General features: G+C 43.6%; 2 protein-coding genes across 27 annotated transcripts in view; one reads left to right on the top strand and one right to left on the bottom strand.

The window, feature by feature from the left end:
- SCMH1 (Scm polycomb group protein homolog 1) overlaps positions 1–2,230 on the bottom strand; it is a 246,088-nt gene extending 243,858 nt beyond the window's left edge. For 14 of the 26 annotated variants that reach the window (XR_004440916.1, XM_033226874.1, XM_033226888.1 and 11 more), the window contains exon 1: positions 1,984–2,093. The gene's annotated coding sequence lies outside the window, so the exon portion shown is untranslated. Of the gene's footprint in view, positions 1–1,983 lie in introns of all 26 variants that reach the window. The other 12 variants (XM_033226896.1, XM_033226876.1, XM_033226882.1 and 9 more) reach the window with 3 other exon arrangements.
- On the top strand, positions 2,000–24,235 carry LOC117092784 (transcription initiation factor TFIID subunit 4-like). Its single transcript, XM_033226906.1, has 2 exons — positions 2,000–2,351; positions 23,524–24,235. Exons 1-2 carry the CDS (start codon positions 2,032–2,034, stop codon positions 23,540–23,542), a joined length of 339 nt encoding a protein of 112 aa, XP_033082797.1. The 5' UTR covers positions 2,000–2,031; the 3' UTR covers positions 23,543–24,235.
- Positions 24,236–24,705: the final 470 nt, after the last annotated feature.

Below are 24,705 nucleotides of genomic sequence, written 5' to 3'. Positions count from 1 at the left end.
CAGTTCCATTGAGAATGGTGCTATGCAAATGTTTACCCAACTTACATAAAAGGGAACAGCATTTGCACAAAAATCAAAACTTGACATATGTGCTACAAAGTTCAAAACTACTGACCAATCTAAAAAATGAAGGCATAAGAACAAAAATAACCAATTTTGACTGCTGGTATGTGCTTGTCTAAGTTGTAAAAACAGTGAAACTTTGCTTAGTACTTTAATAGGATCCCAGATGTAAGAGCTTGGCATTTTATCTACAAGGCCATCTCATCTCTACTGGGCTTAAAACATTACTAACCTGCAGAGTTGCTTAGGCAAGAGTTTAGGAGGTTGGTAAGTAAGCAACAAAAAGTGTTCTTTTTCATAGTAACTTTGGGCCTTCTGCTGGCAGTTAGAAATAGAGCAAAGAGTTCAATGTAATAAAGCATTTCCCTCTGCAACCAAATATTAAAATTGCAGTTTGGCACTAAACTGGGTCTCAATCCTTCTCAGAGTTTAAAAAAAAAAAAAAAAGAGCTCTTCTATTTGCATGGCACATTACACTTTAATAAAACACTTTGATGTACATTAATTAGCACATTCGATAAAGTGTTTATAGACATTTTTTAAAAGGAAGGAAACCCCCAAATTTCCACAAAATAAGATGTCTTTTAGTTTGTTTGAACAAACACTACTAAATGTTTTCTATTTTTTTTTAAGTTCAAAATACAGTACAGAAATGAGGAAGGGAATCTAGAGTACTTTTGATTTAAGCAGGTCAATCCTTGGGGCTGTTTCTTAGAGCAACTTACTAGGTTTTGCCTCCATGCTCACTTTTAAGAAACTCTCCTTTAAGGTGATATGCGGAAACTAAAGCTCATCCAGAGGACAGTTTAGAGGACCACAGCAGATGAGAAACAACTGAAGGAAGTGGAAGTGAAGACTCAGAGGACATGGTTACTATCTTCAGATATCTTCACAGCTGCCTATAAGGGAAAAGAACTAGGAAGGATGGGCACCAGCTGTTTCTTTCAACTTACAAGCACATCTGTCCAGGAACAGAATGCGTTTCCTTTAAAGACACTCGCTTCGGAACACTGGAAGAGGTTCCAAACGGGCTCGTCAAATTATCAAGGGGGATTTAGGGATTTTCAAAAATCCTTTGGCAGGGGATGGGAGAAAGAGTCCCTAAATGACTTTTAAATTCCCTTCCAGTCAGGAGATATTCCGGAGTTCACCCATCGGCTGGAAACCTCTTTCGATGCTCTCGGGGCTGGCCCACAGCTGTGCCCACGTGTCTGGCCCCCTGGGCCGCTGGCTCACTTCGGTGCGGGCCGCTCTCCCTGCCCGTTTCCGGCGGGGCACCGGGGCAGGCGGCACACCTGAGTCGGCCGGCCGGGGCCCAGGCCCCAGGACGCTACTGACAGCTCCAGGCCCTAGGCGCCCCTGCTCTCGGTGGGGGCCACCCCGCCCCGCCGACCTCTGTCCCTGCCTGCCCCGAACGCGACCCGGCCGGCCAGAAGCACAGGCATTCCCACCTCTGGCGCCGGAGGTGTCCGACTGACCAGCGCAGACGGGGTCGCGCCGCCGCCCGGCCCTCGGCCCCCAGCCAGCCTGCCCGGGCCCACCCGGACCCGCCGGCCAGGACACGGCGACCCACACTGACCACCCCGACGCCGACCCTCTAAAGGGCCCCCGGCCTTGGGTTTCCCGTGCCGGGGCCCCCGGGCCGTCCCAGCCGCGTCAGGGCCGCGACCGGACCGTGGGCCCCGCCCGCTCGACCGCAGATGCAGAACCGGCCTCCGGGCTCGGGGCCCGGCTGACACGGCCGAGAGAAGGCCCGGCCCCGCGCAGACCACAGACTGGCAGGCCAGCCAGACAGACGGACAGGCGGACCCGGCGGGGCGGGCACAGCGGCCGCGCAGGTCCCGCCACCGCCCTCTGGCCCCAGGCGGCCCTTCAGGGCGCAAGCTCTTAGGCGGGCGGAGGCGGCCGCGAGACGCTTACCTGCGGGCGCGGCGGGGGCGCGGGGCGGCTCATTCCCTTCCCGCCGCCATGTTTCCGCTACGCAGGGAGGGAGCGGGGACGCGGGAAGGGGGCGGGCGGGCGGCTCCGGAGAGCGGCGGGCGGGCGGCGGGGGGCTCCACCGAGCCGGCGACGGCTGCTGAGGCGGGGGGCGGGGCGGGGCGGGGGCTCCCCGGCCCCTCCCCCGCGCCTCCCGCCGCGAGGTGGCGCGCGCCTCGGCCGTTGGGCTCGCGCGGGGGGCGGGGCGGCGCGCTGGAGGAGGGAGGGCGCGCAGGGACCTGGCCCGCCCTACCCCGCCGTCCTGCAGACCCCGGTCCGGGAGCCCCGCTGGCGCCCGGGCCAGCTCTCGGGTACGCGTCTTGTAGATGGGTAAACTGAGGCCTGAGAAGGCGCGAGGGCGAGGACGAGGCCTCGGGTTCGAATCCCGAGGCTGCCAGTAGCCCACTCCGAGGCCGCGTGAGGCTGGTGGAGGAGCCGCCGGTCGGACCCCCAAGACCGACTGACGTGGCCCTCACCTCTGGCGACCCCCGCCCGGCTAGTGGCTGGCCGTGTGGTGACCTTGGGCGAGTTACTTCGCACCGCCACCCAGGGGCCTCTTCTCCAACAGGATAGCACTGCACCGGGAGGGTAGGTGAGAGACGAGTTAGCGCTTGGATGCCCTAGTGAGTGTCAGCGTCCTCAGTCGTCCCTGCGGTCATGCCTTCAACAAGTACGCACTGAGTGCACAGGCCCATTCTTTCAGGCCCACTAACAATGTTGGCTACACAATTCTATTTTTGTTTTGTTAGAGGTGGAGCCTCACTTTGTCCCCCAGGTCGGAGTGCAGTGGCGCCATCATAGCTCACTGTAACCTCAAATTACTGGGCTCAAGTGATCCTCCCGCCTCAGCCTCCCAAAGCGCTGGGACTACAGGCGTGAACCACTGCGCCTGGCACACTATTGATTTAACCACTACATCGTTTTAGCAGCTTAGAAAAACGAAGTCTTGACTTCTATTTTGGCTGCTTGAAAATACAGTGCGATATAAATCCCGAAACCTCTGCTAAGCTGGATGTGGAGTGGGTGTGGCATCATTTAGAACATGGCAATCTGCAGGTCACACAGGAATGTCTTGTTAATGATCCTTCTATGAACAATGCTCCTTGGAGGGAAGTCCACCTCAGCAAGGCTGGAGCAGCAGACGGGACAGCTGAGCCTGGGTTACTTGCCTTGCCTCTGGAATAGGTCTTAGAGCACTGGACTGAAGGGGGCTGCCTCCTTTTATCCTGGTGTTGGTCTCAGTATCCGTCTGCCTATTCTTGAGAAATGGAAATGGTCAGAATCTATCCAGGTTCTGAGCTGCATCCCTGTGTCTAATTTAAACTTTCATTCCATGGCGTTTTGGGGAGTACCTGTCTCATGAAGAGCCCTGAGGTTACAAGGATAATTAGAGCCTAAATCTAAGGAGCCCATAGTTGGGGAAATTAGTATGTCAATAGCTAATGAGAGCACAGTGTTGTAAGTGCTCATACCAGTTTTCTATTCCTGCGTAACAAATTAGCCCAAATTTTGCAGCTTAAAGCAACACCCATTGATTTACTCACAGTTGTGTAGGTCAGAAAACTGGCATGGTGTGGCTGGGTTTTCTGCTCGTGGTGTCATAGGCTGAAATCAAGATGTCTAGAGGCTCTGCGAGGGAAAGGTCTGCCTCAGGCTCCTTCAGGCTGTTGGCAGAATTCATGTCCCTGTAGGACTAGGATCTCACAGCTACATTGTTTTGCCAGATCTCTGTTGGAGACCACTCTCAGGTCCTTGCCACATGGTCCCTTTTGTCTCATCAACAGAGAACCTCATGTAAATCCTCTCGTTCATTAAATATCTCTGATTTCCCTTCTTCAACCAGTCAGAGAACACGGTGAGCTTTTAAAAGACTTGTAATTAGGTCAGACCCACCTAGCTAATCTTCCTACTTTAAGGTCACCTGTGCCACATCACATACCCTAATCACAGGAGTAAAATTCATCATAGCCACTGTCCCAGGGACCATGCAGAAGGTGTACATGAAGGTTAATCTAGGAGGCTACCTTAGAATTCTGCCTACTACATCCAGTGAGAAATGTTCTCTTAAACATTTTCTCTATGAACTCCCCTAGCAGTTTTTTCTGTAACTCTGTCCATGGCACAATATATGTTGCCATTATTGGGGTATATTTCTAAACCTCTTTTCTAGGCTGAAAGCTTCTTGAGATCAGGAACCTTATTCACACTTGTAGCCTTAGATAAGTCTTGGCATGAGAGTGATATTCCCACATCTGCTAAAAATAAATAAATAAATAGTATGCATATTGTCCTTTGGATTCCTGCTGCTTTTTTTTTCTTGAGATGGAGTCTCGCTCTGTCTTCCAGGCTGGAGTGCAGTGGCGCGATCTCGGCTCACTGCAAGCTCCACCTCCTGGGTTCACGCCATTCTCCTGCCTCAGCCTCCCGAGTAGCTGGGACTGCAGGTGCCTGCCACCATGCCTGGCTAATTTTTTGTATTTTTAGTAGAGACGGGGTTTCACCACGTTAGGCAGGATGATCTCAATCTCCTGACCTTGTGATCCGCCCTCCTTGGCCTCCCAAAGTGCTGGGATTACAGGCATGAGCCACCATACCCGGCCACCTGCTTCTTTTTTAGATCCAGCTCAGAACTTCTCTGACACTTCTCAGGAAGAACTCATTTCTCCCTCCTCTCCACTGTCACTTGGTAAAAATCTCTGTGTGAAGTGTATCCCATTGTAGTATTTCAAGTTAGACTGTAGTTTCCTTGAATATAGTACTTTGCTTTTATTCCATTTAATATCCCAGGGCACAGCACAACGTATTAACAGTTCTGTGCTGTTCAATTAAACAGCTAATTACACATGGGTGTTATTAGTTGTTTAATGTTTGGATTTTTAAAAGGGGGGTTAAAAACCAAGAGGCAACTGGAGAATGGAATTGGGCTGTGACAGACCCTGTGACCTTTGGGTCACAGGTGTGGGGAGGTCAAGAAATACCGAGGCAATGGAGAGGGAAGAAATAAGCAAGTTAATCAGGATGTAATTTTTTTTAAAGGAGATATGCTAGGAAACCCCAGGTCTGCTCTTTTCTGCATTACAGTACAGCAAAAAGGAGTGATTATTCTGGCACTGACAGTTGAGGAAATAGTAGTTTTTGTTTTGTTTTTTGTTACCATGTTGTTGATGACCCAGTGGAAGAGATAGTGAAGGAAATGGGAAAGATGGTTTCTGATGCTTAAATAAAGTATGTGTATTGTGGGATGTGGGGGGGATGCATTGAAATACATAAGAGCCTTCAGCATGTTAAGTCCTACACATCAATTAAGACTACCTTCCCCAGGAACTTCCTCTGATATCTTCTCTTCCATCCTTACCCCAGGATAAATTAAATGCCCCTCCTTTTGCTCTCCTTATAGCCTGGCACCTTCATTCATCATTGTATTTACTAGGATCTGTGCATATCATTTTCATTTATGCTTATCTTTCACCTGACTGTAAGCTCCACAGATTGAAACTCTGTCTTTCTTCTTCATTACATCCACAGCACCTCGCACCATGCCTGGAACACAGTTGGTGATCAGTCTATATTTATAGAATGAATGTGCACAGTAGGACCCTTTCAGACCCAAGCCACAGACCAAAGAGGCAACCTCCTTATTATCTGCCTTGTGACCACAGGGCCCCACTGGCTGTTCAGATTCAGACATGTGCTGAGCCCAAACCTTGTTGTTTATCTAAGATGCTTCTGCTGTTGCTCCTCTTGTAAAATACAAAGTAAAAATAGTTCCAGGAAGCTGTGTGGTTAAGACATTCCAGTCTCTGTTTGAGCTCCTAGATAAAGGCTGTTATTGTTAGGAAGTTTGTCATTAATCCAACCTGCCTTTTCTCTGCGCTTTGGTTTCACACCCTTCTAAAGGTACTGATTCTTTTTGTCCTCAGTTGCCCTTAAGCCTGTCCCTAGCTGGCTGGTAACTGGAAAAAATAATAACTTTACAGCAGTTGATGTAAGAATGATCTAAAGGTATCAGTTGATCACAAGTTCCCTTTGTGCTCTGGGATTGTGACTTCAACTTATTCTCAAAGTGCCTTACCAGATGGCTTATATTCTCACCTGTAAAATGGGAGAAATGACACCTACCTCACCAGATTATTGAAGAGTGAAAGAAAATAGAGTAGGCAGAGCCTCCTGGAACACAATAATGGCTAAGAAAACGTCATAGATTGGAATCACAGATTGGAATCCCCTCACTTTGTTCTGCTGTGGCCCGACTTTGGGCTATTAAGTTTATCCTAGGCATTATATTTTAAAAGAGGGATGTTGGCAAATTATCACCCAGAAGCAAATGACCAGATAAGGAATCTGGAAATCAGACCTTACAAGGAGCAGCTGAAAGGAGTTGGGAACGTTTAGCCTGCAGAAGAAATAACTATTAATAGGAGTAGAGTGGGGCAGGGCAAGGCCTTAGAAGGGTCTTCAAATAATTGAAGGGCTAACATGTGGAAAAGGATTAGGCCTCAATTCTATTCCACACATATCTATGGAACTCCTATTATGTGCCAGGAACTGGGAATACAAATAAACGTAAAGTACAATCCTTGTCTTTAAGGATCTTAGTCTATGAAGGACGATGACAATGCAAAAGAGGCTACTACAGAGGACTTTACAATGTCCTCTGTAATAATGGAGAAGGCAGAGGAGGATTCATTGAACCCAGAGACACTGGGGAAGACTTCACCAAGAAGGTGACATTTGGGTGGACCTTAAAGGAAAACTAGGATTTTTTTTTAGGCAGAGAAGGAGGGGAAGGGCACATAGGCAGCAAGTACAGCGTGAACAAAGACAAAAAGGCATCCTCATGGAAAACCTAGGATGCATCGGAAAAGAAGACGGAAGTGAGCCTACAATATTTGATTGGAGCCAGATTGTCAAGGGCCTTGATTATTAAGCTAAAGAGCTTGGACTGTTTACCTTGAGTAGGTATTGAACTATTTACCTTGAGTGGGTATTGAAGAGCCATCAAAGGCCTTTAAGCAGATTTTTATTTTAAAAGGAAATCTCTAGCACAGCCTGCTGAAAGAGCTACACTGAAGAGAGACAGTAGGCAGGGAAGACAAGACCTCTCAGCATACTGAAGAGAGTCCATGAACTTGACTGTTCCACTGACCATGGGTAAATTTGGGCACATTATTTAAACTTTCTGAACTATTTTTTTTTAGTTTGTAAATTGAACGTCTACTTTAGAGGGATGTTTCAAGAATCAAGTGAAAATAACATATCCAAGACCCTAACATGTGTCTAGTACCCAAATGTTGCTCAGTAAGTGAACACCATTCCCTTCCTTCCCTTTCTCTTAATGGATAGAGTAGACAGAGAAACAGAGTTCTACTTGATGAAGCTAGCATTCATGGGCAAACAATGGGATAATTCTCTTGGGGAAATGAATACATCACTGGATACATTTAAGAAGGGTATTTCTTTGGTAGAAGATGAATTGAACCAGATCAACCTCTAAAATTTCATTCTTGGCTGGGCGCGGTGGCTCATGCCTGCAGTCCCAGCACTTTGGGAGGCCAAGCGGACGGATCACAAGGTCAAGAGATCGAGACCATCCTGGCTAACACGGTGAAACCCCATCTCTACTAAAAATACAAAAAACTAGCCAGGTGTTGTGGCGGGCACCTGTAGTACCAGCTACTCGGGAGGCTGAGGCAGGAGAATGGCATGAACCCAGGAGACGGAGCTTGCAGTGAGCTGAGATTGTGCCACTGCACTCCAGCCTGGGCGACAGAGCGAGACTCCATCTCAAAAAAACAAAAACAAAAACAAAAACTCATTCTTACTCTAAGTCTATGATTCTGTCACCTTTAGGTCATAGTATTATGGAGATGGTCAAGAACCTGAGGTTTGATATATATTTGATATATATTATGATATATACTTAATATATTGTATATCAAATATCTTATGTATATATGATGGAGATGGTTAAGAATCTGAGGTTTGACTTTGTTAAAAGCACCAATTGGCCCCAAAAGAAATGAATCTTCCTTAAAATGAACATCTGTTACTGAAGTGTACAATTAAAAAGACCCTACCCTAAACAGTCCTTCAGGAATAACTATACTACAGGAGAAAGAGAGCTGGGTTTCCAACTTAGAGGCCTACATTCCAGTGTCAGAAATTAAGGATTTTGCTGTATAGCTTTGGACAGGTCATTCTTTGTGTCTTGGCTTACATTTCTCCATCAGGAAGATGTGAAGGTTGGGCCTCTAAGGGGTCTTCTATTACTAACATTTTGGGATTCTGGGAGTCTTAAGTTATTGAGATCATGAAATTGTGGATGTAAAAATGTTAGGAGATTTCAAGGGTTCCCACAGCAACTATATCACTCATAGTTTATGTCTCAATTTAACAGCATCAATCCACCTAAAATATATTTTTTTAAATGTGTCACATGCATTGAGAGTGATACTCATTTGACATTCTTCTTGGAATCAGAACTTTGGAATTCAGTGCATTTCAAGTCTCAGCATTAACTCATCTGCAAATTGGATTAGTTCATATTTCTGGTTGAGAGAGGAGGCACTTTCTGTAGTATGGCAAAGAAATGAAAATGTCAGTCATCTGTCACAGAAGGAAGAGATGGCTCACTTTAGGCCCTAGATGCCACCTCATCTGGAAGTAGACAAAAAGGAAGACTTGGAGCCAGGACAGCCACGCGTTGGTCCACACTATTCCCTCAGAAGGTCCTCCTGGCCAGCTCCTGCTCATCCTCTGAAGTTTTCCCTTTTCTTCTTCTCTGCTCAATAAAACAAGTTCCTCTGTCATCTATGCTTCCTTAGCATTATAGCATTGATCATAAAGTATGATAATTATTGCCTGTGTTACTATTGATTGTCTACAAATTGATAAGGGGCACAGCACTAACATTTATTGAGCACCTGCAATGTGCCAGGTGTGTATATCGTCTTACGTAATCCACACTGCAACCCTTATGGTGTAGGTATTGTTACCCCTCTTTAACTGATGAGACTAGGTCAGAGAAGTTAAATAACTTGCTCAAGATCATATAACTAGTAAATAACTGAGTCTGGCTTTGAATCAGATTTATTTGTTTCCCAAGCCCCTGTGATTTTGATTGTTCATGCCTTTTTCTTATCTCTGTAACCTGAACTCTTAGTATAAGCCCAGCCTTTTGTATATAGTTAGCTTTTGAACAATGTGAGGGTTAGAGGTGCCAACACCCTGTACAATCAAAAATTGCATATAACTTTTTACTCCCCCCCAAACTTAACTACTAATAGCCTACTATTGACCAGAAGCCTTACTGATAACAAAGTTTGTCAGTCTTACATAATCTTATCACTCTTACAATAAAATAAGCTATAGAAAAGAAAATGTTATTAAGAAAATCATATAACAGGCCAGGTGTGGTGGCTCACGCCTGTAATCCCAGCACTTTGGGAGGCCAAGGTGGGCGGATCATGAGGTCAGGAGATTGAGACCATCCTGGCTAACATGGTGAAACGCCGTCTCTACTAAAAATACAAAAAATTAGCCGGGCGTGGTGGCGGGCGCCTGTAGTCCCGGCTACTTGGGAGGCTGAGGCAGGAGAATGGCGTAAACCCGGGAGGCGGAGCTTGCAGTGAGCTGAGATTGCACCACTGCACTCCAGCCTGGGCGACAGAGCGACACTCCGTCTCAAAAAAAAAAAAGAAAAAAAAGAAAATCATATAACAGAGAAAATACATTTACAGTACTATACTGTATTTATTGATACCATAAGTTTACTTTGTCTGTTTACAAGGTGAATCATCTGTCTGAAATAGCATGCAACTGCAGCTGCAGACATCAATCTGCAGCACATATCAAGCAATTCAACTTTTTCTTGTCACGTCCTGACTTTTCTCTGCTTCTTGGGAGCACTTCCAGCATCACTAGTGGCACTTCGTATAGGTCCCATGGCGTTATTCAAGATTTACGATATTGTTCTAAACACGAAGAAAAATACTTGAGAACCGCAAGAGATCACTTTTTACTGCGATATGCAGTTTACTGGAGAGATGAATGGCTTACATGGAGATGATTAGCGTCACAGGTTGTTTTAAGGGATACTCGCAACAGCTGAGCTCACCGCAATGGCAATAGGAGGTGGCTCCAAAATCATTACATAGTACCTTATGCACTGCAGTTAACTTCTTGTAGTTACGATTTAATACTGCATCTTTATGTTTGTTTACATTTTTCTCAACTGCAAATGGCACTATGTACATAAGGTCTGTAAATGTTTGTGTGCATAAGTTTTGATAAGATTTATTTTTTATTTTTTGAGACACGGTCCTGCTCTGTCGCCCAGGCTGGCTTGCAGTGACGCAGTCACGGCTCACTGCAGCTTCAATCTCCTGGGCTCAGGTGATCCTCCCACCTCAGCCTCTTGAGTAGATAGGACTACAGGCATGCACCACCATGCCTGGCTAATTTTTTGATTTTTTGATAGAGACGAGGTCTCACTTTGTGGCCCAAGGCTGGCCTTGAACTCGTGGGCTCAAGCGATCCTCTCACCTAGTCCTCCCAAGTACACCACGCTTGACAAATTTTAACTTTTTGCAATAGATTTTTATATATTTTGTTGTCATAAGTGATAAAATAGAATCGTTTCTACATATATTTTATGCATTCATGACATAAAACTTTTTCTTAAATTTTTTGACATTTCTAGGCTACATGGTTTGTCTGAGTTTTTTCAGATTGTCTCAAACCTCCAAACAATTTTTCAGTATATTGAAAAAAGTCTGTGTAAAAATGGACCCATGCAGTTCAAACCCATGTTGTTCAAGGGTCAACTGTACACAAGAGATTGAATTATTCTTGAATGACAATCCTATTCAATCAATCAGTAAAGATTTACTATATGGAGCAGTGCTGGGGATTGAGCTAGCCTTTCCTTGATTTGCTATCAGCTTCTGGGGACATCTGCTTTGAAATAAATACTCTCATTAGCTTTGCTGGTGTCTCAGCTCAGCAGGAGAAGCTGTTGATAGCCTCTTGACAGGTCCAGCTGGCATGATAGACTTGTTTAAACCAAATTAGTTTCACATCATTCTAACAACCCTGCTTTAAGGTCCTAATGTCATAAGAGACAGAATTCAAAAACAACTGTCATACATATGAAAAGGGCTATACAGAAACTGTACAAGATTCTAAGAGCAAAATGGAGGGAGGGATTAATTCTGCCTATAAGAATTAAGAAAGGTTTCACAAAGAAGGCAGCATTTGAGCTGGGACTCAAAGGATAAGCAGTTTTATTTTTCCATTTGTTTTGTTGGTTTATTTTTAATTTTAATTTTAGGTTTGGGGATATATGTCAGGGTTTGTTACATAGATAAACATGTGTCATGGGGGTTAGTTGTACATATTACTACCTCACCCAGGTATTAAGCTCAGTACCCAATAGTTATTTTTCCTGCTCCTCTCCCACCTCCCACCCTCCCCGCTCAAGTAGACCCCAGTGTCTGTTGTTTTCTTCTTTGTGTTCATAAATTCTTATCATTCAGCTCCCAGTTATAAGTGGAAACATGCAGTGTTTAGTTTTCTATTCCTGCATTAGTTTGCTAAGGATAATAGCCTCCAGCCCCGTTCGTGTTCCCACAAAAAACATGGTCTCATTCTTTTTTATGGCTGCATAATATTCTGTGGTGTATATGTACAATATTTTTTAAAAATCCAGTCTATCATTCATGGGCATTTAGGTTGATTTCATGTCTTTGCTATTGTGAACAGTGTTGCAATGAACATTTGCATGCATATGTCTTTATGGTAGAATGCTTTATATTCCTCTGGGTATATACCCAGTAACGAGATTGCTGAGTCAAATGGTAGTTCTGCTTTTAGCTCTTTGAGGAATTGCCATACTGCTCTCCACAATGGTTGAACTAATTTACACTCCCACCAACAGCGTATAAGGGTTTTCTCCACAACCTCACCAGCATCTGTTATTTTTTGACTTTTTAATGATAGTCTTTCTGACTGGTATAAGATGGTATCTCACTGTGGTTTTGACTTGCATTTTTCTAATGATCAGTGATAATTGAGCTTGTTTCATATGCTTGTTGGCTGTATTATTTCTTCTTTTGAGAAGTGTCTGCTCATGTCCTTTACCCACTATTTAATGGAGTTGTTTGTTTTTCTCTTATAAATTTGTTTAAGTTCTTTATAGATGCTGGATATTAGACCTTTGTCAGATGCATAGTTTGCAAATATTTTCTCTCATTCTGTAGGTTGTCTGTTGATAGTTTCTTTTGCTGTGAAGCTCTTATGTTTAATTAGATTCCATTTGTCCATTTTTGCTTTTGTTGCAGTTGCTTTCAATGTCTTTGTCATGAAATCTTTGCCCATTCCTATGTCCAGGATGGTATTGTCTAGGTTGTCTTCTAGTGTTTTCTAGTTTTGGGTTTCACATTTATGTCTTTAGTCCATCTTGAGTTGATTTTCATATATGGTGTGAGGAAGGGGTCCAGCTTCAATCTTCTACATATGGCTAGCCAGTTGTCCCAGCACCATTTATTGAATAGGGAGTCTTTTGCCCATTGCTTTTGTCAGCTTTTTCAAAGATCAGATGGTCGTAGATGTGCAACCTCATTTCTGGAATCTCTAATCTGTTCCACTGGGCTATGTGCCGGTTTTTGTATCAGTACCATGACGTTTTGGTCACTGTAACCTTGTAGTGTAGCTTGAAGTTGAGTAATGTGATTCCTCCAGCTTTTTTTTTTTTTTTTTTTAATACTTTTAGTTCTAGGGTACATGTGCACAATGTGCAGGTTTGTTACATATGTATACTTGTGCCATGTTGGTGTGCTGCACCCATCAACTCATCAGCACCCATCAACTCATCATTTACAACAGGTATAACTCCCAATGCCATCCGTACCCCCTTCTCCCTCCCCATAATAGGCCCCAGTGTGTGATGTTCCCCTTCCAGAGTCCAGGTGATCTCATTGTTCAATTCCCACCTATGAGTGAGAACATGCGGTGTTTGGTTTTCTGTTCTTGAGATAGTTTGCTGAGAATGATGGTTTCCAGCTGCATCCATGTCCCTGCAAAGGGCACAAACTCATCCTTTTTTATGGCTGCATAGTATTCCATGGTGTATATGTACCACATTTTCTTAATCCAGTCTGTCACTGATGGACATTTGGGTTGATTCCAAGTCTTTGCTATTGTGAATAGTGCTGCAATAAACATACATGTGTATGTGTCTTTATAGCAGCATGATTTATAATCCTTTGGGTATATACCCAGTAATGAGATGGCTGAGTTATGTAGTATTTCTAGTTCTAGATCCTTGAGGATTCGCCATACTGTTTTCCACAATGGTTGAACCAGTTTACAATCCCACCAACAGTGTAAAAGTGTTCCTATTTCTCCACGTCCTCTCCAGCACCTGTTGTTTCCTGACTTTTTAATGGTTGCCATTCTAACTGGTGTGAGATGGTATCTCATTGTGGTTTTGATTTGCATTTCTCTGATGGCCAGTGATGATGAGCATTTTTTCATATATCTGTTGGCTGTATGCATGTCTTCTTTTGAGAAATGTCTGTTCATAACCTTTGCCCACTTTTTGATGGGGTTGTTTGTTTTTTTCTTGTAAATTTGTTTGAGTTCTTTGTAGGTTCTGGATATTAGCCCTTTGTCAGATGAGTAGATTGCAAAAATTTTCTCCCATTCTGTAGGTTTCCTGTTCACCCTGATGGTAGTTTCTTTTGCTGTGCAGAAGCTCTTAGTTTAATTAGATCCCATTTGTCAATTTTGGCTTTTGTTGCCATTGCTTTTGGTGTTTTAGACATGAAGTCCTTGCCCATGCCTATGTCCTGAATGGTATTACCTAGGTTTTCTTCTAGGGTTTTTATGGTATTAGGTCTAACTTAATTTTCGTATAAGGAGTAAGGAAATGATCCAGTTTCAGCTCTCTACTTATGGCTAGCCAATTTTCCCAGCAGCATTTATTAAATAGGGAATCCTTTCCCCATTTCTTGTTTTTGTCAGGTTTGTCAAAGATCAGATAGCTGTAGCTGTGTGGTATTATTTCTGAGGGCTCTATTCTGTTCCATTGGTCTATATCTCTGTTTTGGTACCAGTACCATGCTGTTTTGGTTACTGTAGCGTTGTAGTATAGTTTGAAGTCAGGTAGTGTGATGCCTCCAGCTTTGTTCTTTTGACTTAGGATTGTCTTGGCAATGCGGGCTCTTTTTTGGTTCCATATGAACTTTAAAGCAGTTTTTTCTAATTCTGTGAAGAAAGTCATTGGTAGCTTGATGGGGATGGCATTGAATCTATAAATTACCTTGGGCAGTGTGGCCATTTTCACGATATTGATTCTTCCTATCCATGAGCATGGAATGTTCTTCCATTTGTTTGTGTCCTCTTTTATTTCACTGAGCAGTGGTTTGTAGTTCTCCTTGAAGAGGTCCTTTACATCCCTTGTAAGTTGGATTCCTAGGTATTTTATTCTCTTTGAAGCAATTGTGAATGGAAGTTCATTCATGATTTGGCTTTCTGTTTGTCTGTTACTGGTGTATAAGAATGCTTGTGATTTTTGCACATTAATTTTGTATCCTGAGACTTTGCTGAAGTTGCTTATCAGCTGAAGGAGATTTTGGGCTGAGATGATGGGATTTTCTAAATATACAATCATGTCATCTGCAAACAGGGACAATTTGACTTCTTCTTTTCCTAATTGAATACCATTTATTTCTTTCTCTTGCCTGATTGCCCTAGCCAGAACTTCCAACACTATGTTGAATAGGAGTGATGAGAGAGGGCATCCCTGTCTTGTGCCAGTTTTCAAAGGGAATCCTTCCAGTTTTTGCCCATTCAGTATGATATTGGCTATGGGTTTGTCATAAATAGCTCTTATTATTTTGCGATATGTTCCATCAATACCGAATTTATGAGAGTTTTTAGTATGAAGGGCTGTTGAATTTTGTCAACGGCCTTTTCTGCATCTATTGAGATAATCATGTGGTTTTTGTTTTTGGTGCTGTTTATATGCTGGATTACGTTTATTGATTTGCGTATGTTGAACCAGACTTGCATCCCAGGGATGAAGCCCACTTGATCATGGTGGATAAGCTTTTTGATGTGCTGCTGGATTCGGTTTGCCAGTATTTTATTGAGGATTTTTGCATGGATGTTCATCAGGGATATTGGTCTAAAATTCTCTTTTTTTTGTTGTGTCTCTGCTAGGCTTTGGTATCAGGATGATCAGCTTTGTTATTTTTGCTTAGGATTGCCTTGGCTATTTGGGTTCTTTTTTTGTTCCATATAAATTTTATTTTATTTTATTTATTTTATTTTATTTATTTATTTTTTTGAGAAGGAGTCTTGCTCTGTCGCCCAGGCTGGAGTGCAGTGGCCGGATCTCAGCTCACTGCAAGCTCCGCCTCCCGGGTTTATGCCATTCTCCTGCCTCAGCCTCCCGAGTAGCTGGGACTACAGGCGCCGCCACCTCGCCCGGCTAGTTTTTGTATTTTTTAGTAGAGATGGGGTTTCACTGTGTTCACCAGGATGGTCTCGAACTCCTGACCTCGTGATCCACCCGTCTCGGCCTCCCAAAGTGCTGGGATTACAGGCTTGAGCCACCGCGCCCGGCCTGGTTCCATACAAATTTTAAAATATTTTTTTTCTAGTTCTGTGAAGAATGTTATTGGTAGTTTGATAGGAATAGCACTAAATCTGTAAATTGCTTTGGGCAGTATAGCCATTTTAATGATATTGATTCTTCCTATCCATAAGCATGGAATGGTTTTCCATTTGTTTGTGTCTTCTTTGATTTCTTCGAGCAGTGTTTTGTAATTCTCATTGTAGAGATCTTTCACTTTCCAGGTATTTTATTTTATTTTTTTGTGGCAGTTGTAAATGGGATTGCCTACCCAATTTGACTGTCAGTTTAGTTGGTGGGTTTATAGGAATGCTAGTGATTTTTGTACATTGATTTTGTATCCTGCAATTTTGCTGAAGTTATTTATCAGCTGAAGGAGCTCTCACAGGCCAAGACTATGGGGTTTTCTAGATACAGAATCATGTTGGCTGGGTGCGGTAGCTCACGCCTGTAATCCCAGCACTTTGGGAGGCCGAGGCAGGTGGATCACAAGGTCAGGAAATCGAGACCATCCTGGCTAACATGGTGAAACCCCGTCTCTCCTAAAAATACAAAAAAAAAATTAACCAGGCATGATGGCGGGCACCTGTAGTCCCAGCTACTCTGGAGACTGAGGCAGAAGAATGGCGTGAACCCGGGAGGCGGAGCTTGAAGTGAGCTGAGATCATGCCACTGCACTCCAGCCTGGGTGACAGAGAGAGACTCTGTCTCAAAAAACAAAAAACAAACAAACAAAAAAGAATCATGTTGTCTGCAAACAGAGATAGCCTGACTTCCTCTCTTTCTATTTGGATGTCCTTTCTTTCTCTCGCCTGATTGCTTTGACCAGGACTTCCAATACTACATTGAATAGAAGTGGTGAGAGATGGCATCCTTGTCTTGTGCTGGTTTTCAAGAGGAATGCTTTCAACTTTTGCCATTCAGTATAATGTTGGCTGTGGATTTGTCATAGATGGCTGTTATTATTTTGATGTTTGTTCCTTCAGTACCTAGTTTATTGAGAGTTTTTAACATGAAGGGATGTTGAATTTTATCAGAAGCCTTTTCTGTATCTATTGAAATAATCGTGTTTTTTGTCTTTAGTTCTGCTTATGTGATGAATCACATTTATTGACTTTTGTATGTTGAACCAACCTGCCATCCCGGGAATGAAGCTTGCAAGTATTGTGTTGAGTATTTTTGCATTGATGTTTATCAAGGATGTTGGGGCTGAAGTTTTCTTTTTTTGTTGTGTCTCTGCCAGGTTTTGGTATCAAGATGATGCTGGCCTCATAGAATGAGTTGAGAAGTCCTTCCTCTTTAATTTTTTGGAATATTTGCTGTAGGAATGGTACCAGCTTTTCTTTGTACATCTGACAGAATTCAGTTGTGAATTCATCAGGTCCTGTTCTATTTTTTTTTTTTTTTTGGTCAGTAGGCTATTTATTACTGATTCAATTTTGGAACCTGTTATTGGTCTGCTCAGGGAATCAGTTTCTTCTTGGCTTAGTCTTGGGAGTGTGTATGTATCCAGGAATTTATCCATGTCTTCCAGGTTTTCTAGTTTGTGTGTGTAGAGGTGTTCATAGTAGTTTCTGATGGTTGCTTTTATTTCTGTGGGGTCAGTAGTAACCCCTTTGTCATTTCTAATTATGTTTATTTGGATTTTCTCTTTTCTTCTTAATTAGTCTAGCTAGTAGCCTATCTCCTTTATTAATTTTTTTTTTTCAAAAAACCAATTCCTGGATTCATTGATCTTTTGAACAGTTTTTTGTGTCTTGGTTTTTTTCAGTTCAGCTCTGATTTTTGTTATTTCTCATATTCTGCTAGCTTTGGGGTTGATTTGTTTTGGCCTCTTTAATTTCTTCAGTTGTGAAGTTAGAATGTTAACTTGAGATCTTCCTACCTTTTTGATGTGGGCACTTAGTGCTATACATTTCCCTCTTAACACTGTCTTAGCTGTGTCCCAGAGATTCTAGTATGTTACATGTTTGTTCTCATTGTTTTCAAAGAATGTCTTTATTTCTGCCTTAATTTCATTATTTACCCAAAAGTCATTCAGGATACATTGTTTAATTTCTGGTAATTGTATGGTAATTTCCATGTAATTGAGTGATTTTCATTGTGTTGACTTCTACTTTTATTGCACTGTGGTCTGAGAGTGTGTTTGGTATGATTTCAGTTTTTTTACATTTGTTGAGGATTGTTTAATGTCCAATTATGTGGTCATTTTTGGAGTATGTGCCATGTGACAATGAGAAGAATGTATATTGTGTTCTTTTTGAATGGAGACTTCTGTAAAAGTCTATTGGATCCATTTGGTCCAATGCTGAGTTTAGGTCCTGAATATCTTTGTTAATTTTCTGCCTCGATGATCTAATACTGTCAGTGGAATGTTGAAGTCCCCCACTATTATTGTGTGGGAATCTATGTCTCTTTGTAGGTCTCTGAGAACTTGCTTTATGAATCTGGGTGCTCCTGCATTGGGGGCATATATATTTAGGATAATTAGGTCTTCTTGAATTGAACCCTTCACCATTACATAATGCACTTGCTTGTCTTTTTTGATCTTTGTTGGTTTGAAATCTGTTTTGTCTGTAACCCCTGCTTTTTTATGTTTTCTGTTTCCTTGGAAGATTTTTCTTCATCTCTTTATTAATATTTTGAGCCATGAGTGTCATTACATGTGAGATGGGTCTCTTGAAGACAGCATACCATTGGGTCTTACTTTTTTTTAATCCAGCTTGCCACTCTGTGCCTTTAAATGGGGCATTTAGTCTGTTTACATTCAAGGTCATATTTATATGTATGAATTTGATCCTGTCATTGTGCTGTTAGCTGGTTATTATGTTGGCTTATTTGTGTGATTGCTTTAGAGTGACACTAGTCTGTGTGTTTAAGTGTGTTTTTGTATTAGCTGGTAGTGGTCTTTCTATATTTAGTTCTCCTTTCAAGATCTCTTATAAGGCAGGTCTGGTGATAATGAAGTCCCTCAACATTTGCTTATCGGAAAAGGATATTATTTCTCCTTCACTGAGGAAGCTTAGTTTGGCTGGATATGAAATGATTGGTTGAAGTTTTTTTCTTTAAGAATGTTGAATATAGGCCCCCAATCTCCTTTGGCTTGTATGGTTCCAGCTGAGAGGTCTGCTGTTAGCCTGATGGAGATCCCTTTGTAGGTGACCTGCCCTTTCTCTGTAGCTGCCTTTAACATTCATTCTTTCATTCTGACCTTGGAAAATCTGATGATAATGTGTCTTTGGGATGATCTTGTATAGAATCTTTCAGGAACAAAGTTGGGGAAATTTTCATGGATGATATCCTGAAATATATTTTCCAAGTTGATTTTCTTTCTCCCACTCCCTTTCAGGAATGCCAGTGATTCATAGATTTGGCCTCTTTATATAATCCCATACGTCTCAGAGGTTTTGTTCAATCTCTTTTATTCTTTTTTCTTAATTTTTTTTCTGTCTGTCTTATTTCAGAGAACCAGTCTTCAAGTTTTGAGATTCTTTCTTTAGCTTGGTTTATTCTGCTGTTAACATTTGTGATTGCGTTGTGAAATTCTTGTATTGTGTTATTCAGTTCTGTCAGACTCAGTAGGTTCTTTTTTTGTACTAGCTATTCTGTTCTTCAGCTCCTGTATCACTTTATTGTAATTCTTATTTTCCTTGAATTGGGTTTTGTCATCCTTGTTCCTATTTTTGTTCCTATCCATATTCAGAATGCAATTTCTGTCATTCCAGCCAGTTTGGCCAGGTTAAAAATTCTTGTTGAAGAGCTAGTGCAGTCCTATGAAGGACATATTACACTGGCCCTTTGAGTTACTGGAGTTTTTGCATTGGTTCTTTCTCATCTCTGCATTGTGAGTGTTCCTTTAACTGCAGTGTAGATTGAGTACAGAAAATAGACTTCTTTTCTGGATTTTTCTACTGGGTCAAGGTTTTGCATAGGGTCTTTATTTGAAGTTGAGTTCTTGTCTCTGGTTTCAGAGGGGGATACATTAGTGAGGTATTTTTGGTGTTGGAGCTTTAGGGTGTGAGCCAGCAGGTGGCATTTGGGATTCTTGGTCAGTTGGTAGACTTTGGTTAGTTGTGTGGCTCCCTTATGTTTCCTAAGATTTGCAGCTGTGTTCCCCCTCAGTGCTCTGAAAGTGTGGGTTCCTCTCCTTCTTGAGTGCTGGCTGTAGTTCATGACTTGACACTCCTGGGCTGCCCACTGCAGCTCTGAGGAGATCTCAGTGTTAATGTTTCTTCCCCAGCTTAGAGGCAGCAGAGGAAGAGATCTTAGCAGTAGCTGTGGCCAAGGATCATTTGCTTGTCTCCTAGGGGTTCCACCCTAGGGAAATGCAGGTCAGTAATCACTCAGTGCAGTCAGCCCAAGATGCAGGGTTTGTGCTGTGGGCTGAAGCCAGTGGTTTCCTGTCTGGTGACGAGCTGTGGTGGGTGTGTGAGACCCATAGGAGATGGACTGGCCTCATCTCGTTGGGTCAACTACAGCTTGGAGGTATGGATAAGGCACTTAGGGTCTTTGCCCATTCATTAGTCCGAGGGTGGCAAGGGCAGTTCCACTGCAGAGGCATGGTTGAGAGGCTATCAGTTGCCCCTGGAGGCTCTGTGCAGGGAGTTGCTGAGTTGATACTGGCATGATAGCTCTGGCAGGGGGTGGCTGGAGGCCCAGGCCTCGAGAACCTGCCTGGTGAGGAGATATGGGAATGGGCACCCACTTAACACTCTGGCTACTTTTCCATAGGGCTGCTGCAGTATGCTTGTGGCCTGCTCCAGTTCCCAGTTGCCTTGGATTTTCCAGAACCAGGAGATGTCACCAGTGAAGGCTATAAGATGGCAAAGATGGCAGCCAGTCCCTCCCTCTGGGAGCTTTGTCCCAGAGAGGTACAAGCCTGTTGTGGGCCCAAAGGCACCTGTAGGAAGTGACTGGGGACCCCAGTTGGGAGGTTCTTCCTAGCGAGGAGGAATGGGATCAGGACCTACTGAAAAAAAAGCAGTCCGGCCATGTTTTGGTGTAGCATCTGTGCTGTGCAGGGCATCCATTTCAGCCCCTGGTTGCTTCAGACACTCTGAAGTCCAAAGACTGGAACAGCTAAGTCACTCAAACATCAAATATGGTGGCCAACCCCTCCCTTTAAGAGTGCATTCCCGGGGGAATTCAGATCTCTGGTGGCTGGAGAGCTCAGGTAGGGGTGGCTGGAGGTCCCAGTTGGAAGTTCCCACCCACTGAAGAGGAATCGGATGGGGTACCTGCTTAAAGCAACAGTTGGGCTACACTTTGGTAGAGCCACTGTGCTGTACTGGGGGATCTCTTCTGCCCCAGGTTGGCTTAGACTCTCCAAGGCTGAAGGCTGGAACGGCTAAGATGCCTGAACAGCAAAGATGGCGGCCCACCCTTCCCATGGGGAGCTCCTTCTTAGGGAGATGCAATCACTATTGGTAGCTTGCTGGAATTCCGAGCCAATGGGTCTTATCATGTGAGGTGCCAAGGAAGTGGGGCCTGTGGGCTGTTTCTGCTCAGCCCCCTGGATTCAGCCTCCTTCCTGTGAGTATGTACAGGAGTCTAACCACCCACTTTGCTAGAGCTGCAGCTACTTTTGCTGGAAAGCCCAAGTATCTAAGGCTCCAGGGTTTCTACGCATGCCTGAGCAGCTGCTCTACCAAGACTCCACATAGCTCTGTCAGACAGAAGACTGGAGGCTCTAGTCGTGTGGGTTCATAAGGATATCTCCCGATCTGAGGTTTGCAAATATCTATGGGAGAAGCGTGGTTTCCTAGGATCGCTCATTCACTCACAGCTTCCCTGGGCGAGGGAGGATCCCCGGGCTCTGTGTTGTTCCCAAGTGGGCCATCATCCTGTCTTGCTTTTCTTCATTCTCTGTGCATCAAGTTGTTTCCTTGATTAATCCCAATGCAAGTACCTGAATGTTTCAGTTGAAGGTGTTGTATTTACTCACCCCTCTGTACCTCTCTGCAAGAGCCACTCATGCTAGGTGTTTCTAGTTGGCCATCTTGGCCACTTCCTGCTTTGTTTATTTTCTAGGCATAGAAAATGAGGGGCATTCCTAGTGGAGAATATGTAAAGGGATGGAGGCACCACCAGGAAGCACCAAATAGTTCTCTGTTGACAGAGATATCCTTATGAACTCACATGTGTGGGCAGCTTTATCTGTCTATATCTACACATAGATCGTGTGATAGTAAATTTTATATATCAACTTGACTGGGCTAAAGGATGCCCTGATAGTTGATGAAACATTATTTCTGGATATGTCTGACTAGCAGAGATTAGCATTTGGATTGGTGGACTGAGTGGAGCAGATGGCCCTCAATATCATCGTCCCTCAATGAGCCACCACGCCCAGCCAGAATCAATATTTTTGAAAAATGAACATAAATATATTACCTACTGGGTACCAAGCACAGTTTTAAGAGGGTCTAATAGATAGATAACTGAGCAACACTATGAGGTAGACGTAATTACTCTCATCATCCTCATTTTCCAGACAAGGAAACAGAGGCTGAGATAAATAACTTGCTGAAGACCTCATAGCTATTGTGAAGCTTGGACTCACCCAAGCAGTGACCTCAGAGCTCACAATCTTAACCCCTGTCTAGAGCCCTCTCCTCAACTTTGCCACTGTTGAACATCAGGACCCAAGGGAAACTTTGGGACCACCTAGTCTAATCCCTTTTCTTTCCTCATGGAGTACAGAAGGCCCCAGAGTGACCCAGATCCAACCAACGTTATTCAGCAAGTTGTAAAAGAGCTTGAATCTGAGTCCTGAGAGTGGGTCCCCTGGCTCCTGTTCAGTTATTTTTGCCTCACTTCTTTTAAAAAGCCTAAAAAATGAAATGATCCACTAAGTATCTTCTGGGTACCCACACTGTGCTGGATGTTTTTGTGGAAAAAATCCTTGGGTTTGCATTGAGAAGTCCTGGAATCAAATCTTAACCTCAATTGTTTGCCCAGTGATCTCAAGCAAGTTACTTTCTATGTCTTGGCCTCAGTTTCCCCAGAAAAGGAATAAGGATATAATTGCCTTAAGGATTATGTCAGAATGAGTGGCACAAAGTAATTGCTCAAGTAAAAGGAATGGATGCTGAAGACACAGGCCCTGTGCCCTCTACAATCTGGATGTGGAGGTGAGACTGACATGCAGGGGAGGATCGGGGGAGAGCAGAGAGCACGCTTTGTTGGCAGGTCAGGCAATGAATGTTAGGACACTTCATGCACTGTTGGCTGCATCTGGCAATGGAGGTGATTCAGGATCAAGAAATCATCCAGGGAAAGGCTGGCCTGCAATAACTCAGACCGGACACGAGGTGGCGCTGGTGGCCCACCTGGGAACAGGCAGAGACCAGCAACCAGTCCCTGGGAAGCTGATCCTGGCAGTTTCATTCTTTTTGCTTCTAGGCATGGATCTTTACAGGAGGGACCCTGTGGGGCTGAGGATGAGGGCGCTTTGCCCCAGCAGAGGATAAATGGGAATTTTACATTCCTTATCTCATTTAGTCTTCACAGCCACCTTTTCAGGTATTCAGTTTTACGCACAGGACACTGGGACTCAAAAGACGTCAAATAATTTCCTCAAGGGATGCTATTGAGAAGTAGATCCAGGCCCACTAATTCTAAATCCCATGCTCTTTCCAGGAAAATATGTTCCTCCCAGCCAGTGGAATCAGTCTATAAACAGAGGCTAAATAGGATGTAAGGGAGATCGTACCAGAAAATATAACACCAGATTAAAACTGCGTCCTCCCCATGGCCTTCCTAGACTGTCCCCATTCCTTTTTCAACTGGTCCACCCCAACAACCTCCTAATCCATTTCCCTGCTTCCATTCTTGCACCCTAGGCTTTCTTCTCTACAGTGATCTTGTGAGAAGGAAACCAAGTTGCAGTATTCTGCCGTTCAAAACTCTCCAATGCTTCTGATTCCAATTCGAACAACGTCTGAATTTCTCACCACAGCTATGAGCGGTGCTGTGCTGGTAACAACCAGTTCTCAGAGGCAGAGAGCCCTGATTTGTAGCATTTGTTAATTGTGGTGCATGTTCCCCTCCATGGCCGATTTCAAGCTTCCAAGCTGATATCACTGAGCTGAGTTGAGAAGGGATGCAAAGAATCAAGACAGAGCCAGTCTGAGTTGACACCAACGCACTGCTGCACCAAGGCCCCACACATAAGATCTGGCCCCAGACGCCTTCTCCAGACAATCTGCTTATTCTGCCACCCCTGTTCACTCTGCTGGATCACTGGCCTTCTTGCTGTTTCTCGAACATAACAAGCACATTTACACCTCAGGGCCTTAGTACCTGCTGTTCTCTGTTTGGGATGCTCTTCCCCGGAAATGTGCATAACTTGCTGTGCCACTTCATTCAGGTCTCAGCTCAACTGTTGCAGAGAGGCCTCCCCTAAGCATTTTCCCTAAGACATGCTATCCACTCCCACCCTCCATCACTTTTATACCTTGCTCTGCTTTATTTTTTCTCTAAGGGCCTCAATCCCTATCTGATAATAAATGATAGATATTTAAACTTATTTGTCTAGGTCAGGACTGGTTGGCCACCCCTAGAATAGACCTGACTCGAAGAAAGCACTCAATACATATTTGCTGGTTGATAAATGAGTAATTAGTTTTCTTCTACATCTAATGCCTTTTTTTACTGCAATAGCCTTGATGTTTTCTCTTTATTCTTGATGTGCTATCGTCTCACTACGCTGTGTCTAGGTGTAAATTTATTTGTTCTGTTTAGCACTGAGTGCGTATTTTGAATATAAGCAATGTCTTTCTCTCGTTCTGGACAATTCTCAGTCCTTATTTCTGTAATCTTGCTTCTCCTGCACTCCCTCTGTTCTGGAACTCCTACATAACAGTCTGTCAGTCTCTACTCCGTGTTTCGTAACTGCTTGGCATTCTATAGAATGCCAGTTGTCTCCCAGTGTCTATTCCACTTTTTCCTTAGTAATAGAATCTCTAACTTTCAGCTAGGCACATGCCCACTTGGGTTAAAAATGACATTTCTTGGCTGGGCGT

Source organism: Trachypithecus francoisi, unplaced genomic scaffold (assembly GCF_009764315.1).
Source record: "Trachypithecus francoisi isolate TF-2019V2 unplaced genomic scaffold, Tfra_2.0 Lachesis_group12, whole genome shotgun sequence".
NCBI lineage: Eukaryota > Metazoa > Chordata > Mammalia > Primates > Cercopithecidae > Trachypithecus > Trachypithecus francoisi.
This window is presented reverse-complemented; position numbering and strand designations above follow the sequence as displayed.